This window comes from Gymnoscopelus braueri (genome assembly GCF_963280865.1).
Source record: "Gymnoscopelus braueri genome assembly, chromosome: 7".
Lineage (NCBI taxonomy): Eukaryota > Metazoa > Chordata > Actinopteri > Myctophiformes > Myctophidae > Gymnoscopelus > Gymnoscopelus braueri.
In genome coordinates this window covers 11,971,093-11,990,410 of record NC_137608.1, presented here as the reverse complement: position 1 = coordinate 11,990,410, position 19,318 = coordinate 11,971,093, and the positions used below count along the sequence as shown (strand labels likewise).

The 19,318-nt window shown below is 43.7% G+C and overlaps 3 protein-coding genes and 1 pseudogene across 4 annotated transcripts in view; 3 read left to right on the top strand and 1 right to left on the bottom strand.

Moving 5' to 3' along the window:
- LOC308088116 (aquaporin-3-like) overlaps nucleotides 1-19,318 on the top strand; it is a 123,447-nt gene that overhangs the window by 51,488 nt on the left and 52,641 nt on the right. The gene's annotated exons all lie outside the window — the stretch shown is intronic.
- LOC308088893 (tripartite motif-containing protein 16-like) lies at nucleotides 131-2,066 on the top strand (annotated as a pseudogene). The gene is made up of 3 exons: nucleotides 131-358; nucleotides 526-1,375; nucleotides 1,529-2,066. The product of its transcript is annotated as a tripartite motif-containing protein 16-like (transcript).
- Nucleotides 5,168-19,318, top strand: part of nol6 (nucleolar protein 6 (RNA-associated)) — a 32,843-nt gene continuing 18,692 nt past the window's right edge. Inside the window, exons 1-14 of the mRNA XM_080434263.1 lie at nucleotides 5,168-5,360; nucleotides 6,305-6,544; nucleotides 6,663-6,779; nucleotides 7,395-7,574; nucleotides 8,531-8,702; nucleotides 9,285-9,419; nucleotides 9,670-9,836; nucleotides 10,488-10,608; nucleotides 10,869-10,927; nucleotides 11,061-11,162; nucleotides 11,439-11,554; nucleotides 11,866-12,043; nucleotides 12,769-12,891; nucleotides 13,648-13,796. Coding sequence (XP_080290389.1) covers nucleotides 5,322-5,360; nucleotides 6,305-6,544; nucleotides 6,663-6,779; nucleotides 7,395-7,574; nucleotides 8,531-8,702; nucleotides 9,285-9,419; nucleotides 9,670-9,836; nucleotides 10,488-10,608; nucleotides 10,869-10,927; nucleotides 11,061-11,162; nucleotides 11,439-11,554; nucleotides 11,866-12,043; nucleotides 12,769-12,891; nucleotides 13,648-13,796 — 1,898 coding nt within the window. The 5' untranslated portion in view covers nucleotides 5,168-5,321. The remainder of the gene's footprint in view (nucleotides 5,361-6,304; nucleotides 6,545-6,662; nucleotides 6,780-7,394; nucleotides 7,575-8,530; nucleotides 8,703-9,284; nucleotides 9,420-9,669; nucleotides 9,837-10,487; nucleotides 10,609-10,868; nucleotides 10,928-11,060; nucleotides 11,163-11,438; nucleotides 11,555-11,865; nucleotides 12,044-12,768; nucleotides 12,892-13,647; nucleotides 13,797-19,318) is intronic.
- Nucleotides 13,803-19,312, bottom strand: LOC308089498 (E3 SUMO-protein ligase ZBED1-like). The gene is made up of 4 exons (XM_080434264.1): nucleotides 18,507-19,312; nucleotides 17,439-17,657; nucleotides 15,946-16,965; nucleotides 13,803-15,489 (listed from the first exon to the last, which is right to left on the bottom strand). The coding sequence occupies exons 1-4, from the start codon at nucleotides 18,801-18,803 to the stop codon at nucleotides 14,941-14,943; spliced, it is 2,085 nt and encodes a 694-aa protein (XP_080290390.1). The 5' UTR covers nucleotides 18,804-19,312; the 3' UTR covers nucleotides 13,803-14,940.

Below are 19,318 nucleotides of genomic sequence, written 5' to 3'. Positions count from 1 at the left end.
TATGTTAGTCAGTCAGTCAGTGAGTCAGTGAGTCAGACAGACAGAGAGACAGACAGACAGACAGACAGACAGACAGACAGACAGACAGACAGACAGACAGACAGACAGACAGACAGACAGTCATACTAAAATGGCACAGCAGGGAGTTCAACTGGATCAGGAACAGTTGTGTTGTTCTATCCAGTGACTGTTCCCTGTGGACACAGCTACTGCAGGAGGTGTATCGAGGGATTCTGGAACCAGGATGATCAGAGAGAGAGGTTCATCTGTCCACAGTGCAGACACACCTTCATCCCAAGACCTGTTCTGAAGAAAAACACCATGTTGGCTGAGGTGGTGGAGAGCCTGAAGAAGACAGGTGATACCTTTACATTGTCTTGTAAATACAGACAGAAATGCAAACATCATACACTTGGTCTGAAAGGATAACACAAAATCCATTGAGGTCCTGTGTATTCAATTCATCAACATTAAAAAATTACACTAAAATACAATATCATCAAACATATACCAATATATCAACAGGATTCCAAGATGTTCCTGATCACTGCTATGCTGGACCTGGAGATGTGGCCTGTGATTTCTGCACTGGGAGGAGACTGAAAGCTGTGAAGACTTGTCTTCAGTGTCTGGTCTCTTACTGTGACACTCACCTCCAGCCTCACTATCAGTATCCCGCCTTTAAGAAACACAAGCTGGTCAAAGCCTCCAGCGAGCTTCAGGAGAACATCTGCTCTCGTCATGACGAGGTGAAGAAGCTTTTCTGTCGTACCGATCAGCAGTGTATCTGTTCTCTGTGCTCCGTGGAAGAACACAAAGGTCACGATACGACCTCAGCTGCAGCAGAACATACTGAAAGACAGAAAGAGCTCGAAACGAGTCAGCAGAACATCCAGCAGAGAATCCAGGAGAGAAAGAAAGACGTGAAGGTGCTTCACTATGAGGTGGAGTCCATCAACCACTGTGCTGACAGAGCAGTGGAGGACAGTGACACCATCTTTACTGAGCTCATCTCTTCCATAGAGAGAACACGATCTGAGGTGAGGGAGCTGATCAGAAACCAGCAGAAACATGAAGTGAGTCGTGCTGAAGAACTAAGGAGGCGTGTGGAGCAGGTGGTCACTGAACTGATCAGGAGACATGCTGAGCTGGAGCAGCTCTCACTCACAGAGGATCACATCCATTTTCTACAGCGTTACACCTCCCTCTCAAGGATCAGTGAATCTACACACCCAGTCAGCAGCAATGTCCGTCCTCTGAGATACTTTGAAGATGTGACTGTGGCCGTGTCCAAGATAAGGGACAAACTAGAGGACATTCTTACAGAGGAAGGGACAAACATCTTAGAGACAGTGAACAGAGTGGATGTTTTACTGTCAACATCACCAGAACCCAATACACGAATCCACGGAGCGCTGCCCTGCGCGCAGCCATTGCTGCAGTGTCAACGCTCCGCGGACGCGACACCGCAGCAATGGCCGCCTACAGGCAGCTACAGGCAGCGCGTCTGTGGATTCGTCTATACCAGAGCTCTGTTCTTACAATATTCACGTCCAATCACACTGGATCCAAACACAGCTCATCAACGCCTGTCTCTGTCTAAAGGGAACAGAAAAGTAACAGGGATGAACGAACAACAATCATATCCTGATCACCCAGAGAGATTCACATATGGTCAGGTTCTGAGTAAAGAGGGTCTGACTGGACGCTGTTACTGGGAGGTAGAGTGGAGTGGAGACTATGTTCATATAGCAGTCTCATATAAAGATATCAGCAGAAAAGGGTCTCGTGATGAATGTGTATTTGGATCCAATGATAAATCATGGTCTTTACAGTGTAGGAAACAAGGTTATAGGTTTATACACAGAGGCATTGAAACTAACATCCCAGGTTGTGTCCCTTCCAGAGTAGGAGTGTACCTGGACCACAGTGCAGGTACTCTGACCTTCTTTGCGTCTGACACCATGACTCTCCTCCACAAAGTCCACACCATGATCACACACAACCTCCATGTTGGATTTGGGGTTTCATATGGAGGCACTGCTGAGTTGTGTGTCCTCAGGTAGATCACACTTCTGTTTTGTCTCTCATGTCTCTCATGTTGAGGGGCGGCCATAGCTGAGTGGTTAGTGAGCCCGCCTAGGGAACCAGAGGCCCTGGTTGCCCCAGGTACGATTCCAGGCCAGGCCAGCATATGTGCCGATGAAATGAAATTTGTCCCTGAGCAAGACTCTTAACCCCTAATTGCTCACAGGTCCTCATTGGAAACAAGACCGCAAGGACTTTCATGAACGACCTGTTAAAAGGAATTATCCTTATCCTTATCACAAGTCCAGAAGTTTCTTCATTATTATTATTTTTTAAGATTGTTTTTTGGGGCTTTTCTTCCTTTATTGATAGTATACAGTGTAGGAAACATGAAACAGCAAACAGGGAGAGAGAGACGGGGAGTGACACGCAGCAAAGGTCGTCGAGATCGGGACTTGAACCCGCGACCACAGTTCACAGTTAAAATAATCATATTTGTACTGCGGACCGCCCAAAATAATCATATTTGAACTGGGGACCCCCCAAAATAATCATATTTGAACTGGGGACCCCCCAAAATAATCATATTGGAACTGGGGAGCCCCCAAAATAATCATATTTGAACTGGGGACCCCCCACTCTGATAAGCACAAATTGTAGGAGCGGCATTACATTTAGTTTGACTCGGTTCCACAGAAAAGATATTGTGAAAATAGCAGTTCTACAAGCTCACAGCGCCTCACAAATGCGATGTGTTGTGTGCATGTATCTGCTATTAATTTTTTTTGCCTCTTTCTTAGGTCATATTTGACAACTTGGCAAATATTTGACAATTTTTTATAGTATAGTTTGTTGGTTACTTTTGACGCTGTAATGGTCACATTTTTATTTTATTTTATCTGTATTAAAAGGGTCTTAAAAGTCCTTAAATTGTAAAAAAAAAAATTTACCATTTCTACAAAGAAATATTACTAAAATGCCTATACACACTCATGTGTTGTAAGCTTGTAGTGAGCTCTACGTAATAAAAAACTTGTACTTGTAACAGAGTACTTCTACATTGCAGTATTGATACTTTTACTTAAGTAAAAAAATCGTGTAATTTTTTCACCACTCAATGACGCACATCTCACAAGTTCCAACAACTCATACATATAGGCTACTATAATACCATCAGAATATGGATGCTGGGGTTGAAGTGGTTAATATAACTGTAATCAGGGGTCATCAATATGTGTCATGTATGTGTGTGGCACATTTTACATTTAGTTTTTATACACCATTATAATGTTCTTATTTTGATCATAAGACCCAATTACTGAAAATCAGTCTCCAGGTTTTCTTCAGAATATGTATGACACTGATTTACATATTGTATATATGTTTCGCTAGGGCGCACCTCACTAGCCAACACACCAGAGGGGGTTGAATGAACTGAAACCAGCGCACCCCAAAGCAACAGGTTTGGGGATCTAATGTATGACAGATTAGGAGTCAACTGCCATTTTCAAGGACCCCCATAACTCTGAGAGGGTACAAATGGAACCAAATGGACCAGCATGGCCATGTGAAATTCTATCTTTTCTGGGTGTCCCTTGTTTTCATTAGAAATAAGGGACGTGTCCCTTATTGGCATTTCAGGTAGTTGGCGACCCCTGTACACTCCTGAACCCTGAACACTCCTAAACCCTGACCCCTGTACACTCCCCTGAACATCATTAATGCTCAAAGCAAGGTAATTAGAAAAGAAGGTACAGTCGGCCTAGGGGCCTGGCAGACGCCATTGACGCGCATGGGACATGTCATGGGAGCCAAAACTGGAACCTGAAGTTTGGTGAAATACATTGAAGTCTATGGCAGCCGGCTGGACCAGCTTGTGAACAAACACTATTTCTGAACGATTGTGTCCTTTGTCAAATAATCGGTTCAGGAATATAAAAGAAGACATATCACATAACACTTATTAGAAACACTGGCACTTATTAGAAACACAGGCACTTATTAGGGCTGTTAACTTTGAGAGAAATTATGTCATTGGTAATACTGCACTCTTCACCACCATCTGGCGGTGAAAAGGAGAATTGTATTGTATTGAAGAGGAAAGGTTTTTGACATGATATGTATACATTTCTCATTAGAATTGAAAATCAGTCGACATGTTCCTCTAAGTGCACAGTGTAGGCCTAATCTTAATTCTATAGATATGTTATAGACCAGTGGTTCCCAACCTTTTCAGGCCATGGCCTCCCAAAATAATCCTATTTTAACTGGGACCCCCCCCCCCCAAAAGAAAATAATGATTTGAACTGGGGACCCCACAAAATAATCATATTTGAACTAGGGACCCCACAAAATAATCATATTTGAACTGGGGACCCCACAAAATAACCATATTTGAACTGGGGACCCCACAAAATAATCATATTTGAACTGGGGACCCCACAAAATAATCAACTGGGGACCCCACAAAATAATCAACTGGGGACCCTACAAAATAATCAACTGGGGACCCTGCAAAATAATCATATGAACTGGGGACCCCACAAAATAATCATATGAATTGGTGGGAACCCCCCAAAATATTCATATTTGAACTGGGGACCCCCACCCAGCAAGCACTTGGAATTGTAGGAGTTGAGGCCTTACATTTTGCAATGCGAGGCGTTGTGAGCTTGTAGATCTGCTATACAATGTTTGCCTCTTATATTATTTAACAATTTGGTAATACTTTTGTACTTTTACTCAAGTACATTTTGAATTCCGGACTTTTACTTGTAACATAGTACTTCTACATTGCAGTATTGATATTTTTACTTAAGTAAAACATTTGATTACTTTTTCCACCACTGAGTACAGTCCATAGAGTTATGATCATGTTGGTTATAATCATAGAGTTAAAAATAAGGTTATAATACAGTCAGTCATAGCTCTTATTTTGAAGCCCGCTGAACCGGAAGTCAAACTCTTTACTGCTCATGCAACCTATCTTGGTTCAAACGGGGGAGGGAACTAGCTGAGAACTAGGACCAATCACCGTTCACTAGCTGAGAACGGGACCAATCACCGTTCACTAGCTGAGAGCGGGACCAATCACCGTTCACTGAAGTCGTGCCTCGGCCAATCAGAGAGATGTTTCCCCAGACAGTGGCCTCACGTTAGGTTGACCCGTGGCACACATGTGAAAACCTATGTTGAAAAGAAAACACATGTATTTACCGGTATTATTCGTTATTATAACTCACAATCACAGACGGATTAAGTGAATAATTTGTCATCATTAAAGCAGGAACACTATGATCAGCACAACAACAGCTGTGGAGGAAACAGAGGAGGTAAGAACACAATAACATGCTTTTATATCAGCTGAGTAGAGTAGCCACGTTACATCCAGAAATGTATGAGAGAAGCATTTCTTAATTCTCTTACCAATTGTGTAAAGTAACTAAGTACATTTACTCAAGTACTGTATATAAGTACAATTTTGAGGTATTTTTTTCAGTGCTTTTACTTCTTCTCCACTACATCTCAGAGCCAAATATTGTACCATTTTTACTTCACTACAATTATTTGCAAACTTTAGTTACTATTTATTACTTTGTAGATTTTGATTATTATTAAAAAACATACATGAACCATTTCAGCACTTTATATACATTTTGGCCATTTGAAAACAGCAGATCTACAAGCTCACAATGTGTAGCATCTCATTTTAAACAAGCTTAGTGCTTTAAGAGTCTTCCAGTTTAGTAGACCTTGCATTGTGAATTTGTACTTCCATGTACTCTTGTTCTCATGTCTTACTAAATAAAGTACATCAATCAATCAATACATTTGAAAACTTGTGAAATGGGACATTCTGCATAATGGCTCCTTACTTTTGGTACCAATACCTTTGTACTTTTCAACTAAATCTTTAATTCCGGACTTTTACTTGTGGGGGGGTTCCAGGGGGTCCCCAGCAAAATGTGTTAATATAGCATCACAATAATTTTAACCACTTTAACCTTTTATACCTTGGCTATGTGCCGCACTATGAGCTTGTAGATCTGCTATTTTTGAAAAAAATTGAAAATGTGTGCAAACCTTTGAATATATATATTTTTAAAGCAGACATTTGTAACTCAAATCTTTGCTTCTGGGGGTCCCTGGAACAAAATATTTTGAGATGGGGGTCCGCGGCCAAATGCCATTTTGGGTGGTCCTTGACATGAATACGTTTGAGAATCACTGTTGTACACTACTGACACGAGTACGTCTGCTTCACCTGCACACACAGATGCCTCCGTCAGATTCATCCCACGATGGTGAAGAGGAGGACGAAGAGGAGCAGAATGACGGCCCGACTAAAGCTAAACGAACCAAACCGGATGATAAACAGGACGATGGAGGAGACGGCCTGGTGGCCAGACCCATAAAGATGTCCCGGAACGACCTGTACAGACCACCCACAGTGGAGGAGCTGAACCAGCTCAAAGAGGCGGAGAGCCTGTTCCACTGCAGCCTGCTGAAGATGCAGGTCAGACATGCCACGATAAACATCATCCTAATGCAATAACTATGTTTTTTATTTTGGTGAATGGGATTAAGATCTTTAATATACTGTAAAAACGGTGTGTTCCATATTATGACGACAGATGGAGGAGTTGCTGAAAGAAGTTGCCCTGAGTGAACGTAGGAAACAGCAAATAGATGCCTTCATCCAAACAGTCACCAAGTTGCTTCAAACTGTGCCAGAATCCCCAGCCGTTGAGGTATTGTATTCCTGAGTGTCAAGCAGTTCTTAACCACTTTCAATCTGACATCACTATTTTGGGCATGTCATTCTAGGTGAAAAGTTTCAGGGCTTTTCAATTAAAATTATTTTAAAACAATAGCAAAAATAATCTGCAAGCTCACCATGCATCGCAACACAACAGGTTGTGAGCATGGAGATTTGCTGTTTTTGATATTCGTTTTACAATGATGTATAAAGGGCTTAAGTGCTTAATAACTGATGTACATAATAAACCTCTTGTTCCTAACTCTGGTTTACTATGTTAGTAGGAGGTGAATTGCATTTACCTGGTGTCTTTGCCGTTCTAGCTGTTGGAGCTAGAATGACAGATTTGAGCCATATTTTTGTTTTCTAGCTGTTCAGGTAGAAGTTGTTAGTCCCGGAAATGTGGGACTAAAGGAAAATGCAATGAACCTCCACGGGAAATGAATCTTAGACCACGGTCGATAACTAGTGGTACTCTGGACTCTCAAATAATAATGAATTAATTTCAAAGTATGTCTGGTCATTGAGCTACTACCATAAACACTTTCTAACTACTGTGTTTGGATGTTTGCTGTCCCTCCGTCTCTCTCTCTCTCCGTGTGTGCAGATCAGTGATCTGTCGTGGCTGACCGGAACGGTAAAGGTTCCTTTTTTCCTGATGCCCAAGGTGACCAAGGGCAAGTTCCACATGGCTCCTCCCACCTCTGTGGATCTGATAGGTAGCTACCCTCTGGGAACCTGCAACAAACCTCGCGTCACCGTGGACCTGTCTGTCACCATGCCTGCTGTAAGTTGCCTGCCCTGAAGCTTTGCCTAATGTTTTTAACCCATTAAGACCTGAGGCCGATTCTACAAATGCCTTCTAAATCAGTAGTTCTCAAACTTTTTCGTGCCAACGACAATGTATTTGGCCGCGGACCCCCCCCCCCCCCCATCTGAACATGTTTTGAGCCAGGGACCCCCAAAAGAGAAGACATTATTATATAATTACGTTTTTCAAACACTTGGCGAAGATATTTAAAAGATATTCAAAAGTAGCAGATGTACAAGCTCATTTTTGAGAACTACTGTTCTAAACCACTGTTCTAAAGAGTTTTCTGAAAAACGTATGTTGCTATATATAGCTAAAATCTAAAATGACGGAGGCTTTCCCGGTTTTAATGGGTTAAAGCCAGAACGATACGTTTGCCTAATGTTATTTGAGCCAGAACGATACATCATCAGTCTGGCCATTATATCGGCTATTATTTGACTTTTTTTTAATGACGCCAGTATCGGCAATTATGCAGCCGATGTGTCCTGATTTTTTTTTTAACAACTTTCAATCAGCTGTCCCTATTTTGGGGTTGTCATTATAGGCGATAAAAGTTTAAACACGTTTGTTCAAAACGTAAAATAAAATTGCACATCTACAAGCTCACAACATTTCGCAACGCAATGCTTTGTGAGCTTGTAGATTAGCTATTTTTGAATTTTCAAATAGATTAGAATTAATTTAGCACTTTTTGATACAATATCAGTCAAAACATTGGTAAGAATCTCCACATTCTGGATCGGCATCAGACAAAAAAAATATATCTGGCATCTGTCGGTCTCTAAATGTTCTATAAATGGGTCTGCTTCAGGCCTGGAATGCCACATTAGACTCTGTCAGTGATGGTAAAATATAGGTTATGCAACGTTAAGTAATGTTTTTTAACAGGATAAATGTAATAAATGTCTGGTTGTCCTTCTCCACAACAGAAGATCCTTCACCACAAGGACATTCTGAACCAGAGGTACCCCAGGAAGAGGGCTCTCTACCTGGCCGGTCTGGCTCAGCATCTCACAGCCTCCTCTTCTGAAATTGGAGACATGCGCTATTCTTGTCTCCATGGCAACCGCCTCCGGCCACTTCTGCTGTTGACCCCTCCAGGTATGAGTCATTGAAATGACACCGTCAATTATTAGATATTCCATTTGCAACGTATTACTTTCATTTTGTGTGTGTCAAATGACGTTCAGGTGCGTTGGTATATGTCTGCCCTTACGTTTGTCATAACCTGTAAGCAGTGTTGATTTTGACAGCAAATATTCATTTAGTTTTATTCATATTTCAATCATCAATGTTTTCGTTTTAGTCTAGTTTTAGTCGACTATATATCATAAGATTTTAGTCGATTACATGTACAGTTGATTTACTCGACTAAAATGTATTTTGGCTTTGCCTTGATGGCGTCGAATGGCTGATTTTACACTTGGTTGCATGCTGAAAATAGCCAATTTACAAGCTCACAACTGCAACGTGTTGTGAGCTTTTAGATCTGCTATTTTCAGAGCGCTACCAAACATAAAATGACTTGTCTTTAAGTTCTACTGGATTTTGTTGATGAAATTGTCAGTATATTTAGTCATAGTTTTAGTCATCGTAGCTTAGTTTTAGTCGACAAAATCAACACTGCCTGTAAGCCCTTTGAGCGGCTGTTAATGATGTTAATAATTCATCATGTGTATTCAGGTAAGGAATCTTCTCGGTTCACCGTGCGCGTCCATGCCTGCCCGCCTCCTGGCTTCTTCAAGCCCAGCCGCTTCAACCCCAAGAGGAACAACATCCGGACAGAGTGGTACACTGGCGTAGAGGCCTCCCAAACCGGTGAGTCCTGGTGACTTTAAGGCAGTTAGCCAAGAAATGTAACATGTTGCACAAAATCATAATTTGCATTCATCCACTTTCAACCTGGCATCCCTAGGTTGGGCATGTCACTTTATTGTCAACATTTTGACAAAATTGTTTATTTGAATGCATTTATGACACAACTTTCTGTGAAAAAAGAAAAAGTTAATACAAAATTAGCTCACAATGCGTCACAATAACTTTTTTTAAATTTTGTCTGGCCATGCAGAGAATCCTGCATGGCCTCCCACTCCACATTATAATAGCTCTATTCTGGGGGACCTGCTGCCCAGGAGTCACCTCCAGTTCCTGTCTGCCGTCAGCTCCAGGTGCCCAGCCTTCGCAGACGGAGTGGCCCTGCTCAAAGTCTGGCTCCGACAAAGAGAGCTTGACCAGGTAAGGGTCAGGCTATAAAGTCACCTTTCAACTGAAGGAATGACGTGGTTATCTAGTTGCCTCAAATTATCAAAAGGAAAAGGTGCTGCAAGCTACTGCAACACGCAGTAGCTTCCGTCCGATCAGGGCCTGATCAGGGCCTTAGCATGCATCTACTTCTTAGCCTGTTACACACTGTAGGCCTGTGTCCAGTCTGTTAAGAGTATATGCACTCAGCTTACTGTAGGTCGTTTGTCACCAATAGATACCAATATACTGGTTGTATTAAACAACATTAAACTCACCAACATGGCAGCTTTACGGAAAGCTTGAATTATCCTCTTTCTATCTGCAATGTTTTTGTTTCATAAAAATCCACCATAGTCATGTTATGAGCTACTTTCTATCAATACATTCCGTGCAGCTGATTATTTTTATAAGTGTCAGAGTTTGGAAGCGCTTGTTTTCAATAACGCAACGTCCTGCTGCCTCCTGCGTTATGTGCCATTTAGAAACAGGACTGTTGAGTGATTTCCAACGAGCGCTTCCAAACTCCAACGCTCCATGCTGCTCAATGTTTTACCATGAGGGGGGCGTGTCCTGGTGGAAAAGTGACGCATGTGCATACTCCCTATACATCTGACTATTTTTCATGTTCTCCGTTTCTCCCAGGGAACAGGATGTTTCAACGGCTTCCTGGGCTCCATGCTGCTGGCCTATCTCCTGACCACCCACAGAGTCGGTAACACCATGACAGCCTATCAGCTGCTCCGTAACAGCCTGCACTTCCTGGGTGAGTGTCCGACTGTCCGTCAGACCCGAAACAAGAATAGTTCAACGTAATTTATACTCCATCGCAGAATGTTGTTGGTATAAATTACGCTTTGTGCATCAACAAAAATAGCTGCTGTTATCTGTAATGGCGTTATTGTATTATTATTATTCTGTATAATCTGCTCTTAGCTATACTGATGTCTGGATATTAAATTGGTTATTATCATAATGCTGCTACTTGTATGTGTTCCAACTTTTCCATCCCTCTCTTAACCTCAGCTTCCACGGACCTGACCAGTAATGGCATCACCCTGGCCAGAGACGCTGACTCAACAGCAGTGAGTAGACCTGGCACCAAACGCCTCAAAATAAGAAACCATGGGGGTCTAGAGTTTGTGCTGAACCCTCTTTTTTTCTTTCTTTGAAATAAATGTATAGTTCTATCGTCTTTCCTTTTGTTTTCCCCTGCAGCCGTCCCTTGCCGACTTTCATAGTGCTTTCCAAGTGGTGTTTGTGGACCCCTCCGGGCATCTCAACCTGTGTGGTGAGATGACGGCCTGCACCTACAAACAGGTGAACTCCTTTTTATTTGGATAAGCTGACAGGGTGACAGATTATAAATATCTTAATCAGATAAAAGGCCAATGAGGAAGAGAGATTAGACTAGATTTACAATTACATATCTTTGTTGTATAGTTCTGTACTTAATCAACAACTAATAACTTCTCTTCTCTGGCACAAAAATCGCCTAATACGTATGAATTTGGACATGACAGACGTGACACAGATTCCCATTGGTGTTTTTTACAATGTCATGGTTTAACCAGTATCCCAACTGTGGTTCCTCAGGTGCAGCACGAGGCGGCAGCGTCCATGCAGTTCTGGGACGACCCCACTGTGGACGGGTTCCACGCACTCCTCATGACCCCGAAGCCCATGATACGCACGTGTGACCACGTCTTCCAGTACGGGCCTATTTAGCGCTTTACACTTACAGGGTTCCCATGGTCATGATCTATTTCTGGAAATATTTTGAAATGAGAAAAACTAGTTTTCCAGGCCTGGAAAAGGTTTGGAATTAATCAAATGTTTTGGAAAATGTTGGATTCACATAGTTTTGGCTATTTATTTTCAGAAAAACATGTCTAACATTACGTGAAATATGTAACGTGGTAAAAATGTTGTACTGTGCTGCACGAGCTGCGAGAGAGTGGCCTAATGTATATAGGACGTTAAATCGTGATGTCTCTTTTTGCTCCTCTTGTCTCCCGGTCAGTCTGTGCGAGTTGGTCAAGCTTCAGTCCAGCTGTAAGAAGCTCAACCTCCTCAGTGAGCTGATGGACCACAGTGGGAACTACATCCACACAGCGCTGCCCTACATCCTGTCCATCCTCAACCGAGGGCTCGGCCAGAGGGTCCAACTGCTCACCCACTCCCTCTCTCCTGACCCGGAGGTAAGCAGTAGTAGGGGTGCTACAGTTAATGGAACAAATTGATTTACTCGATTATGATGTAATCAAAATACTAGAATAATCTAAATTTCGCCTTCTATTGTTGTTGGAAAAAAAGAACAAAAGCGGGTTGAGCTTATAGATTGTCTATTTTAGTGAATATTATTGTAAGACGAAAAAACCCTAAAAGCCCCAAAAATATATCTTCAAAGAAAAAAGAAAAACATCAGTTGCATATGATATGCAAAAGATGAATTAAAGATCAATCAATGCATTTCACCTTTCACATAATAGTACACACAGATTTTGTACACATAGATGCTACATATACACAGGTTACATCAAAGAAACAGTCTCAATAGTTTGTTCTCCAAAAGGACTATAAGGATATCCATCATGAATGCTATCTACAGCATTAAGAGGTGCTTCTATTTATTAAACATATTTATATAGGATATATCATAGTAATGGCTGGTCACTCTGTTTCACAGGAGTGGTCTCACCTGTATAAAAGTCCTCATTAAGGCCTTTAGGGTCCCAAGTGCACAGAGTTTAGCATATAACTGACCCCTCATGAGATTAAAGTACTCAGACTTTGGTAGCCAGACATCTACCTGCACAGAATTCCTTTGATCTTATAATATACACCTTTCAAATACGAGTTGTATTCCGTGCTTCGCTGCATTCATCAAGTGTATCATTTCTTTCTTTTGTGCATATCGTCACAGTGGTCCGTGGAGAGTGAAGCCCCCAAGCACAAGGCTCAGCCCCCCATATCATTTGGGCTGATCTTGAGGCCAGAGCAATCAGCATCCATCTTGCAGAGAGGTCCACCTGCAGACAGCCCTAAGGTACTGATTGTGTGTGTGTGTGTGTGTGTGTGTGTGTGTGTGTGTGTGTGTGTGTGTGTGTGTGTGTGTGTGTGTGTGTGTGTGTGTGTGTGTGTGTGTGTGTGTGTGTGTGTGTGTGTGTGTGTGTGTGTGTGTGTGTGTGTGTGTGTGTGTGTGTGTGTGTGTAACAGATTTTAATTCATGTTGACGTGTGAGACGATAAATCGACTGAAAATTTGTAAAATTTGTCAAATATATTTTTTAATGTAATAATCGAGTTAGTTATGTATCATGTAAATATTACAGAGACAGACAGACACACAATATACCATCTATATTTATTGTAATTACATTGTATACTGTGTATGTTTAGTATTTTGTGTGATGACTGAATAAAATACTGCTACTACAATATGATATTAACTTAAGTGCACCCAAATGGTGAATACAATTTTAAGTTATCTTTTTGACTGCTGGGTAAACATATTACAGCATTTTCAAGATGTCTGTTTGGGTTCAAAGAACTTTGATAGGTATTTAGTACGATCATTTTGAACATTTACCTTAGTTACTTTCACCAAATTAATTGCATTTAAACATTAATCGACCGATTAATACATTAGGAAAATTGTTGGCTTGTGCCCTATTCATATGACCAAAGTTTTGTTACCGTTAAAGCTGCTGTGTCGTCAACGTGCAATAACGTTTTTTTTACAAACTGACGTGGTAGGTAGGTGTACACTCCCACAGTAACCTACAGTATGTGTCTCTTTCTAGGCGGTGGAGTTTCGCCAGCTGTGGGGCCCTCGCTCGGAGCTGAGGCGCTTCCCGGACGGAGCCATCACTGAAGCAGTGTTGTGGGAAGGACAGACCGACTGCCAGAAGAGACTGATCCCCAAACAGATCATCACTCACCTGCTACAGCTGTATGTATTCTACACTGACTGGGGAGAAGGTGTGGTCGATTTTGTCAGTACATGGTTATCATCGCTGTCGCACGTGGAAACCTTGTATCTCTAACACCGTTACTTTTCAGGATGGAAATGATTATTTCCATTATTATTTTGTCACAAGCTCTATAAAACCCAGACAGACAGACTTAACCTCTTTCAAATAGTTTCTAAAAGTACTGAAACTAGCAGATCACAACGCGTTGCTTCGCGACACGTTGTGAGCTTATACCTGTAGATCTGCTTTTTTCGCTACTTTCACGCCACACTCTAGTACGACAAAGTAGGGCATTAATTTAAACAAAAAATGTAAATGTGGAGATACAAGGTTTCTGCCCGACAGCAACGTTATATTAAAAGTACAGGGACAGTAATCTGGCATTTTCTGGTGGAGAGATGATTTTGGGGGCCCAGTTTTGCATGATGTGATGCAGTATGGTTTGGGTCTTGATACTAATACTATACATCCTACTTACAGACAACTTTGTAAGTGAACATTATATAACCGTGAGTGAACCGTGAGATGAAGGCAACTAGATGAAAATGCATACACATTCAACATCCTAACAGGAATTCCTATATTAGGAAAAACAAAATATGCCTAGGCTGCCACTACAACTACTTAAGGCAGCAGTATGTAATTTTTGTTTATGAATACAATGTAATTTTGTCCAATCTGTATGGTAGAGTATGTTAATACAATATAACTTATACAATTGGTGGTTGTATTTAGTCTCCCTGCTCTTCTATTGAGACATTTAGATCCGTTTCAAAGGTCATGTCTCACCTAGACACAGGTTCTGACACAAATTTTGACCTGATGGTCAAGATTCAATTCATCCCCTGACCAAGCAGGCAGGCTCTATTAGTTCAATGGTAAAAATGTCAGCACTTGCGCAGGAAACAGAGTTCAAATCCGGGGTAGAAGAGGAAAGTTACATAGTGCAGCTTTAACTCCACAATCTCAACAAATATCCAGATAATGGATAATGTGCATATATATATGCTTCATATATTCAGATGTTCATATATCTAATCTCTAGTAAAATCCACATTCATGTACAATATCTACAAGGTCAGCTCCTTTTACTAAGGAAGCCTCATACTACTGGTATTCATACTACCCGTTCTTATTTAAAAAGATCATCATGTCGACGTGCTCCGGGCTGAGTCTCGTCCGCATCCTCGCGTACGTCCTCCTGTCTTCCGAGGACATCAGGTTCGACGGCACCGACACACCGGGTATGCATAGGTAGCGTTTTGCCAAAATCGCCAGACCGGGGAATCTCGGCCCATTAACCCTCCACCAGTCGAGAGGATTTATGTCCAGCGAGGGCGAGATGTCTCTCAGGTAGTACTCTACCTGGGCCTCGGAGTCGTCGGCGTAAGATGAGCTGTAGTTGTCCCCTAAGAGCAACAGCATGGCGTTTTTGGCGTCGCCCGCCTTTGGCTGGGACGCTTGGCTGACCGGATGAGTCACTAACGTCTCCAGCTTCTCGATCTTGGCACCTAAAACGGTGCTTATCGTGTCTAACTTTGAAACCATTTCGTGCAGTTTCACTTTTGCGGCCAGTCTCACCGTGGGCGTCAGGAAGCTGAGGTGCTTGTGACGAGGGTCCAGCATGGAGGCCATCAGAGCTGGTTTGGAGGCCAGGTCACCGGCGTCAACCTGTGAACATTGAATTAATGTTGCTTCAGTTATTGCCACAAGTGTGAGGTACATCACAGGGAGGAAATTGTTTGTGCACTTGTCGCAGAGACGAGCCAACATTAAACATAAGACAACCAACAACATAGGCAGGTAATATACTGGATTTGGGTGTCCTTCAACAGGTCACAGAGAGACACAGTATAAACACATCAAACACACACATTAGATGCACATCAGACGAACCTGAATAGCAATTTGCAGGTGGGATGAAGGCTATATAAATTGATAATGTATCCCGTCTGTGGCATGTTATAATCTGCCGTGTATATGTAATTCTTTCTTCTATGTGAAAGCAATGCGTCAAGTTAAATTCCTTATCTGGCTGGCCAATAAGACGACGAATTAGCCAAATTAGCAGGCCTGTCTAAATGAAACCATTACATGGTAAATCTAGGAGCTTGTGACTGTGCCTACCTCCATGTGTTTCCTCAACGACTCCCGAACCTTGAGCTTAAACTCGGAGACTAGTTTGCTCTCGTGCTCTCTCGCCGTGAGGTGAGTGTGGAGGAGACTAAACGTGATGGGGTAGATGTTGGAGACCGACGCCTCTGTCTCGGCGGACATGACCGTCATCGCCCACTTCAGAGTCGCCATCACGGGCGTGATGTCCTCGATCATCTGCCAGTACTCGTCCCTCATGTCGAGCGCCTGGGCCTCCTGCCGGCTGGTGACCGTGCGGTCGGACAGAACGGCTTTGATGGCCCACCGCTGCTCGATCAGCCTCTCGAACATGTCCCCGATGGTCTCCCACCTGGTTTTGCTGGACTGGACCAGCCTTTGTCCCGGCAGACACATCTGAGCCTGCCTGAGCTCCAGGGCCATGCCCGCGTGCGAGTTGCGGTTGAAGTGTTTCGCCAGTTTGCCGGCGGCGACGACCACGGCCAGCACGTCTCCGCTCACGCCGTGGCTGACGGACAGCTGCAACGCGCAGGCGAAGCACACAACGGAGTCCCAGGTGACGCGGGCGCAGCCGTGGGCCGCTGTGACGTTCTTGGCATCGTCATGAACGCAGGCAGTCACTCGGCCGGTGATTCCCCAGCCCCCCACCGTCTCCACGAGCTTCTCCGTGAGGTCGTCCGCCGTGGCGGGCGGCGCGTGACTGGCGACCGCCGGCATGCTGTGCGTCTGCAGCACTGCCCTCCTGGCGTGCCAGTCCTCGGTGATGAAGTGGCAGTAGACGGTCATGTACCGCTCGGCGGGCATGGCGGCCCAGCGCTCCGTGCACAGAGCCACCGCCTCGGCCGCGTCCAGCAGCCGCCTCAGTTCATGCGCCTTTGCACGGAAATGCGCCTCGACGTGAGCCGTCACCTCCCCGACCGTGGGCACTGTGTAGTCGCGCACGACGTAAGCCAGCAGTTCGCGGAATCCTGCACCGTCGACGATGCTGAGGGGAAGCATGTCCTTCTCCATCATTACACAGATCCGCTGGGTCACCTGCAATTACAAGATTACAATTTAGGCATGTTGCACAGTCTAAAACCCTGTAAATGGCCATGTTTACGAGTGCAAATAAAACAATTAAGTCCAATAAAGTAACTACAATGGCACGTAAACAAAGCTAGCATCTAAACGGCATGCAACAGGAGATAAATATTCTGTGACTACTTGAAAAGGTAAGAAAATCTTAAGAAAAAAATCGCTGGCAGTGGGTGATTCATTTATTTATTCTGGCAGTGAAAGAGTTAAAGGCCAGTCCACAGTACTCCAATGCAACACGTCGCAACTTGCAACCCAGTTGCAAGAAATTGCAGCGGTCTGGACTGCAGCTGCAGACCGGTGCCATTTGGGGATAAATAATGGTTGCAAGCGTTGGTGAGTGGACTGGCTTTAACTCTTGAGAGTGTTAAGATCGAACCAAATGGACCCGATTGGGACACTACAGTACATGACATCTGTCCAATGATCACCTCTGAATGTGACATGGCCTCGGCTGCCTGCGGGGGGTCCCCCCCCTGGTCCTCCCCTGGCGGGGCGTGTGAGTGCTTGTTCTTGATGTGGTACATCATGCTGGTGGTGCTGCTGAAGTACTTCAGCTTGGCGTCGCACAGCTTGCAGTGGACCTCGTTGTCCGTCTTGACGAACACGTCCCACACGGAGCTGCGCTTCATGCGTTTCCTCAACCCCACCTGTAGGGATGGGACGATAGTAGTTGTCGTTGATCGTGATTTTTCTATAATACGCAATAATCGTATTGTGGACATTTTAATTTATCGTGAAATTGTCTTCCGTCATACACGAGGATGAATTAGCTTTTGTTGAGTACCACAGTACCACTTAAACCCTCTATACTTGATAAAACTGACCTGTAAAGGGCACATTTGGTACGCTCTTATTTCACGTTACACAAATCGATCGTGCAGATAGGATACTACTAGCAACAGCGGCTTCTGAAGCCAAAATGCTGTGTTGCTTACCGTGTAGCCCACTGGTTCCCAAACACTGGGTCAGGACCCATTTGTGGGTCGCGGACAAATTTTTATGGGTCGTGAGTAAATATTTCTTAATTTTTTTTCCCCCTACACTTTCTTTTTAATTATAATTTTTTAAGCACAAAAGAAAAAGAAATAAACTCAATGATTTTTCTAAATAGGCTAATGTAATAAATACTTTTTTTTTTTAAATCAAAGAAATTCCATTAATTAGAAAACGAATGTTTAAGTAGTAGTGAAAATAGCAGATCTACAAGCTCACAATGCGAGCTTGTAGATCTGCTATTTTCAATGTTTGGGAACCACTGGTGCAGCCCACGCCAGGAGTAGGATGCATTTTGCACTCTCACTTGTAAAGCTGTTATGCAAAGTAGTCATTTGGGTACTTGGCTCATGAATCGATGGGGGACGGATTCTAGCGTGCGCGACGCGCATGCACATCCGTACCTGTGCGTGGGAGGGGGGGAAAGCAATGACACCACGTGAAGCCACCATGCAGTGCATGATCCAGGGACCCCCATCCATCCATCCATCCCTATTCCCTACCTGGTGGTCAGAGCTGGTGGAGGTCCCGCAGCTGGTGGTGTTGATGTTCTGCTGCATGAGGACCATGTTGTTGTTGCTGCTCTGCATGGGGACCGTGATGGAGGAGGAGGAGGAGGTCGCCTCCTCCTCGGTTCTCCTAAACGGTCGTGGTGCGATCAGCCGGTTCTCCTCCTCTCCGTGCGTCACCACAGACGTGCTGCAGAGGGGTCCGACTCCTCCGAAGCTACTGGTGGTGGGCTTCTGGTCCTCCGGGGACGCGGAGCGACGGGCTTCGTATTCACCCATCATGTGCTCCATTGTTGTTATTATTATATAGCTCTGGTCTAATAACAGAGCGTTAGCGAGTTCTCTCTAAACGCTCCGTTAGGAGCGCTGCTATTCTCATAGACCGAAACCTCCGCTACCGTGCGAGGTCTCAGACTTTAGTGAAAATAAAGACAACCATGTCGCTACTCATCGAAACGAAGGCTGTTTTGTGTTGTTAAAGGACTATTCTCCACGGTGGGGAGCCTCTCAGGACCCCACCTTCTCTGTATAATACACTTTTTGGGGGCAGAAAATAAAATGTCCGCCCAGACGGAGGTTATTTTTATTCACTCACCTGCGCCCCCTACAGATATAGTCAATGGTAACGCATCAGACCAGAGCTATATTATGTTATGTTGATTTTTAAAGATCGCTGTTTTCCAGGCTGTGTCAAAGGTCAGGCTGTGACATTCTGTTTACACCCGCAGCTGCAGGTAACCATAGCAACCTGCCATTATCGTCCTGTCTAAATCCTGTCCTCTTTTGTGTGTTTATCCTCTCTGCAG

Coding starts and splice junctions, on each gene's coding strand:
- LOC308089498 (XM_080434264.1), bottom strand. CDS start 18,803: ATGGAGCACATGATGGGTGAATACGAAGCCCGTCGCTCCGCGTCCCCG. Junction 17,658..18,506: donor CCACCAGCTCTGACCACCAG/GTAGGGAATAGG, acceptor CCATCCCTACAG/GTGGGGTTGAGGAAACGCAT. Junction 15,490..15,945: donor CGTTGAGGAAACACATGGAG/GTAGGCACAGTC, acceptor CAATGTTCACAG/GTTGACGCCGGTGACCTGGC.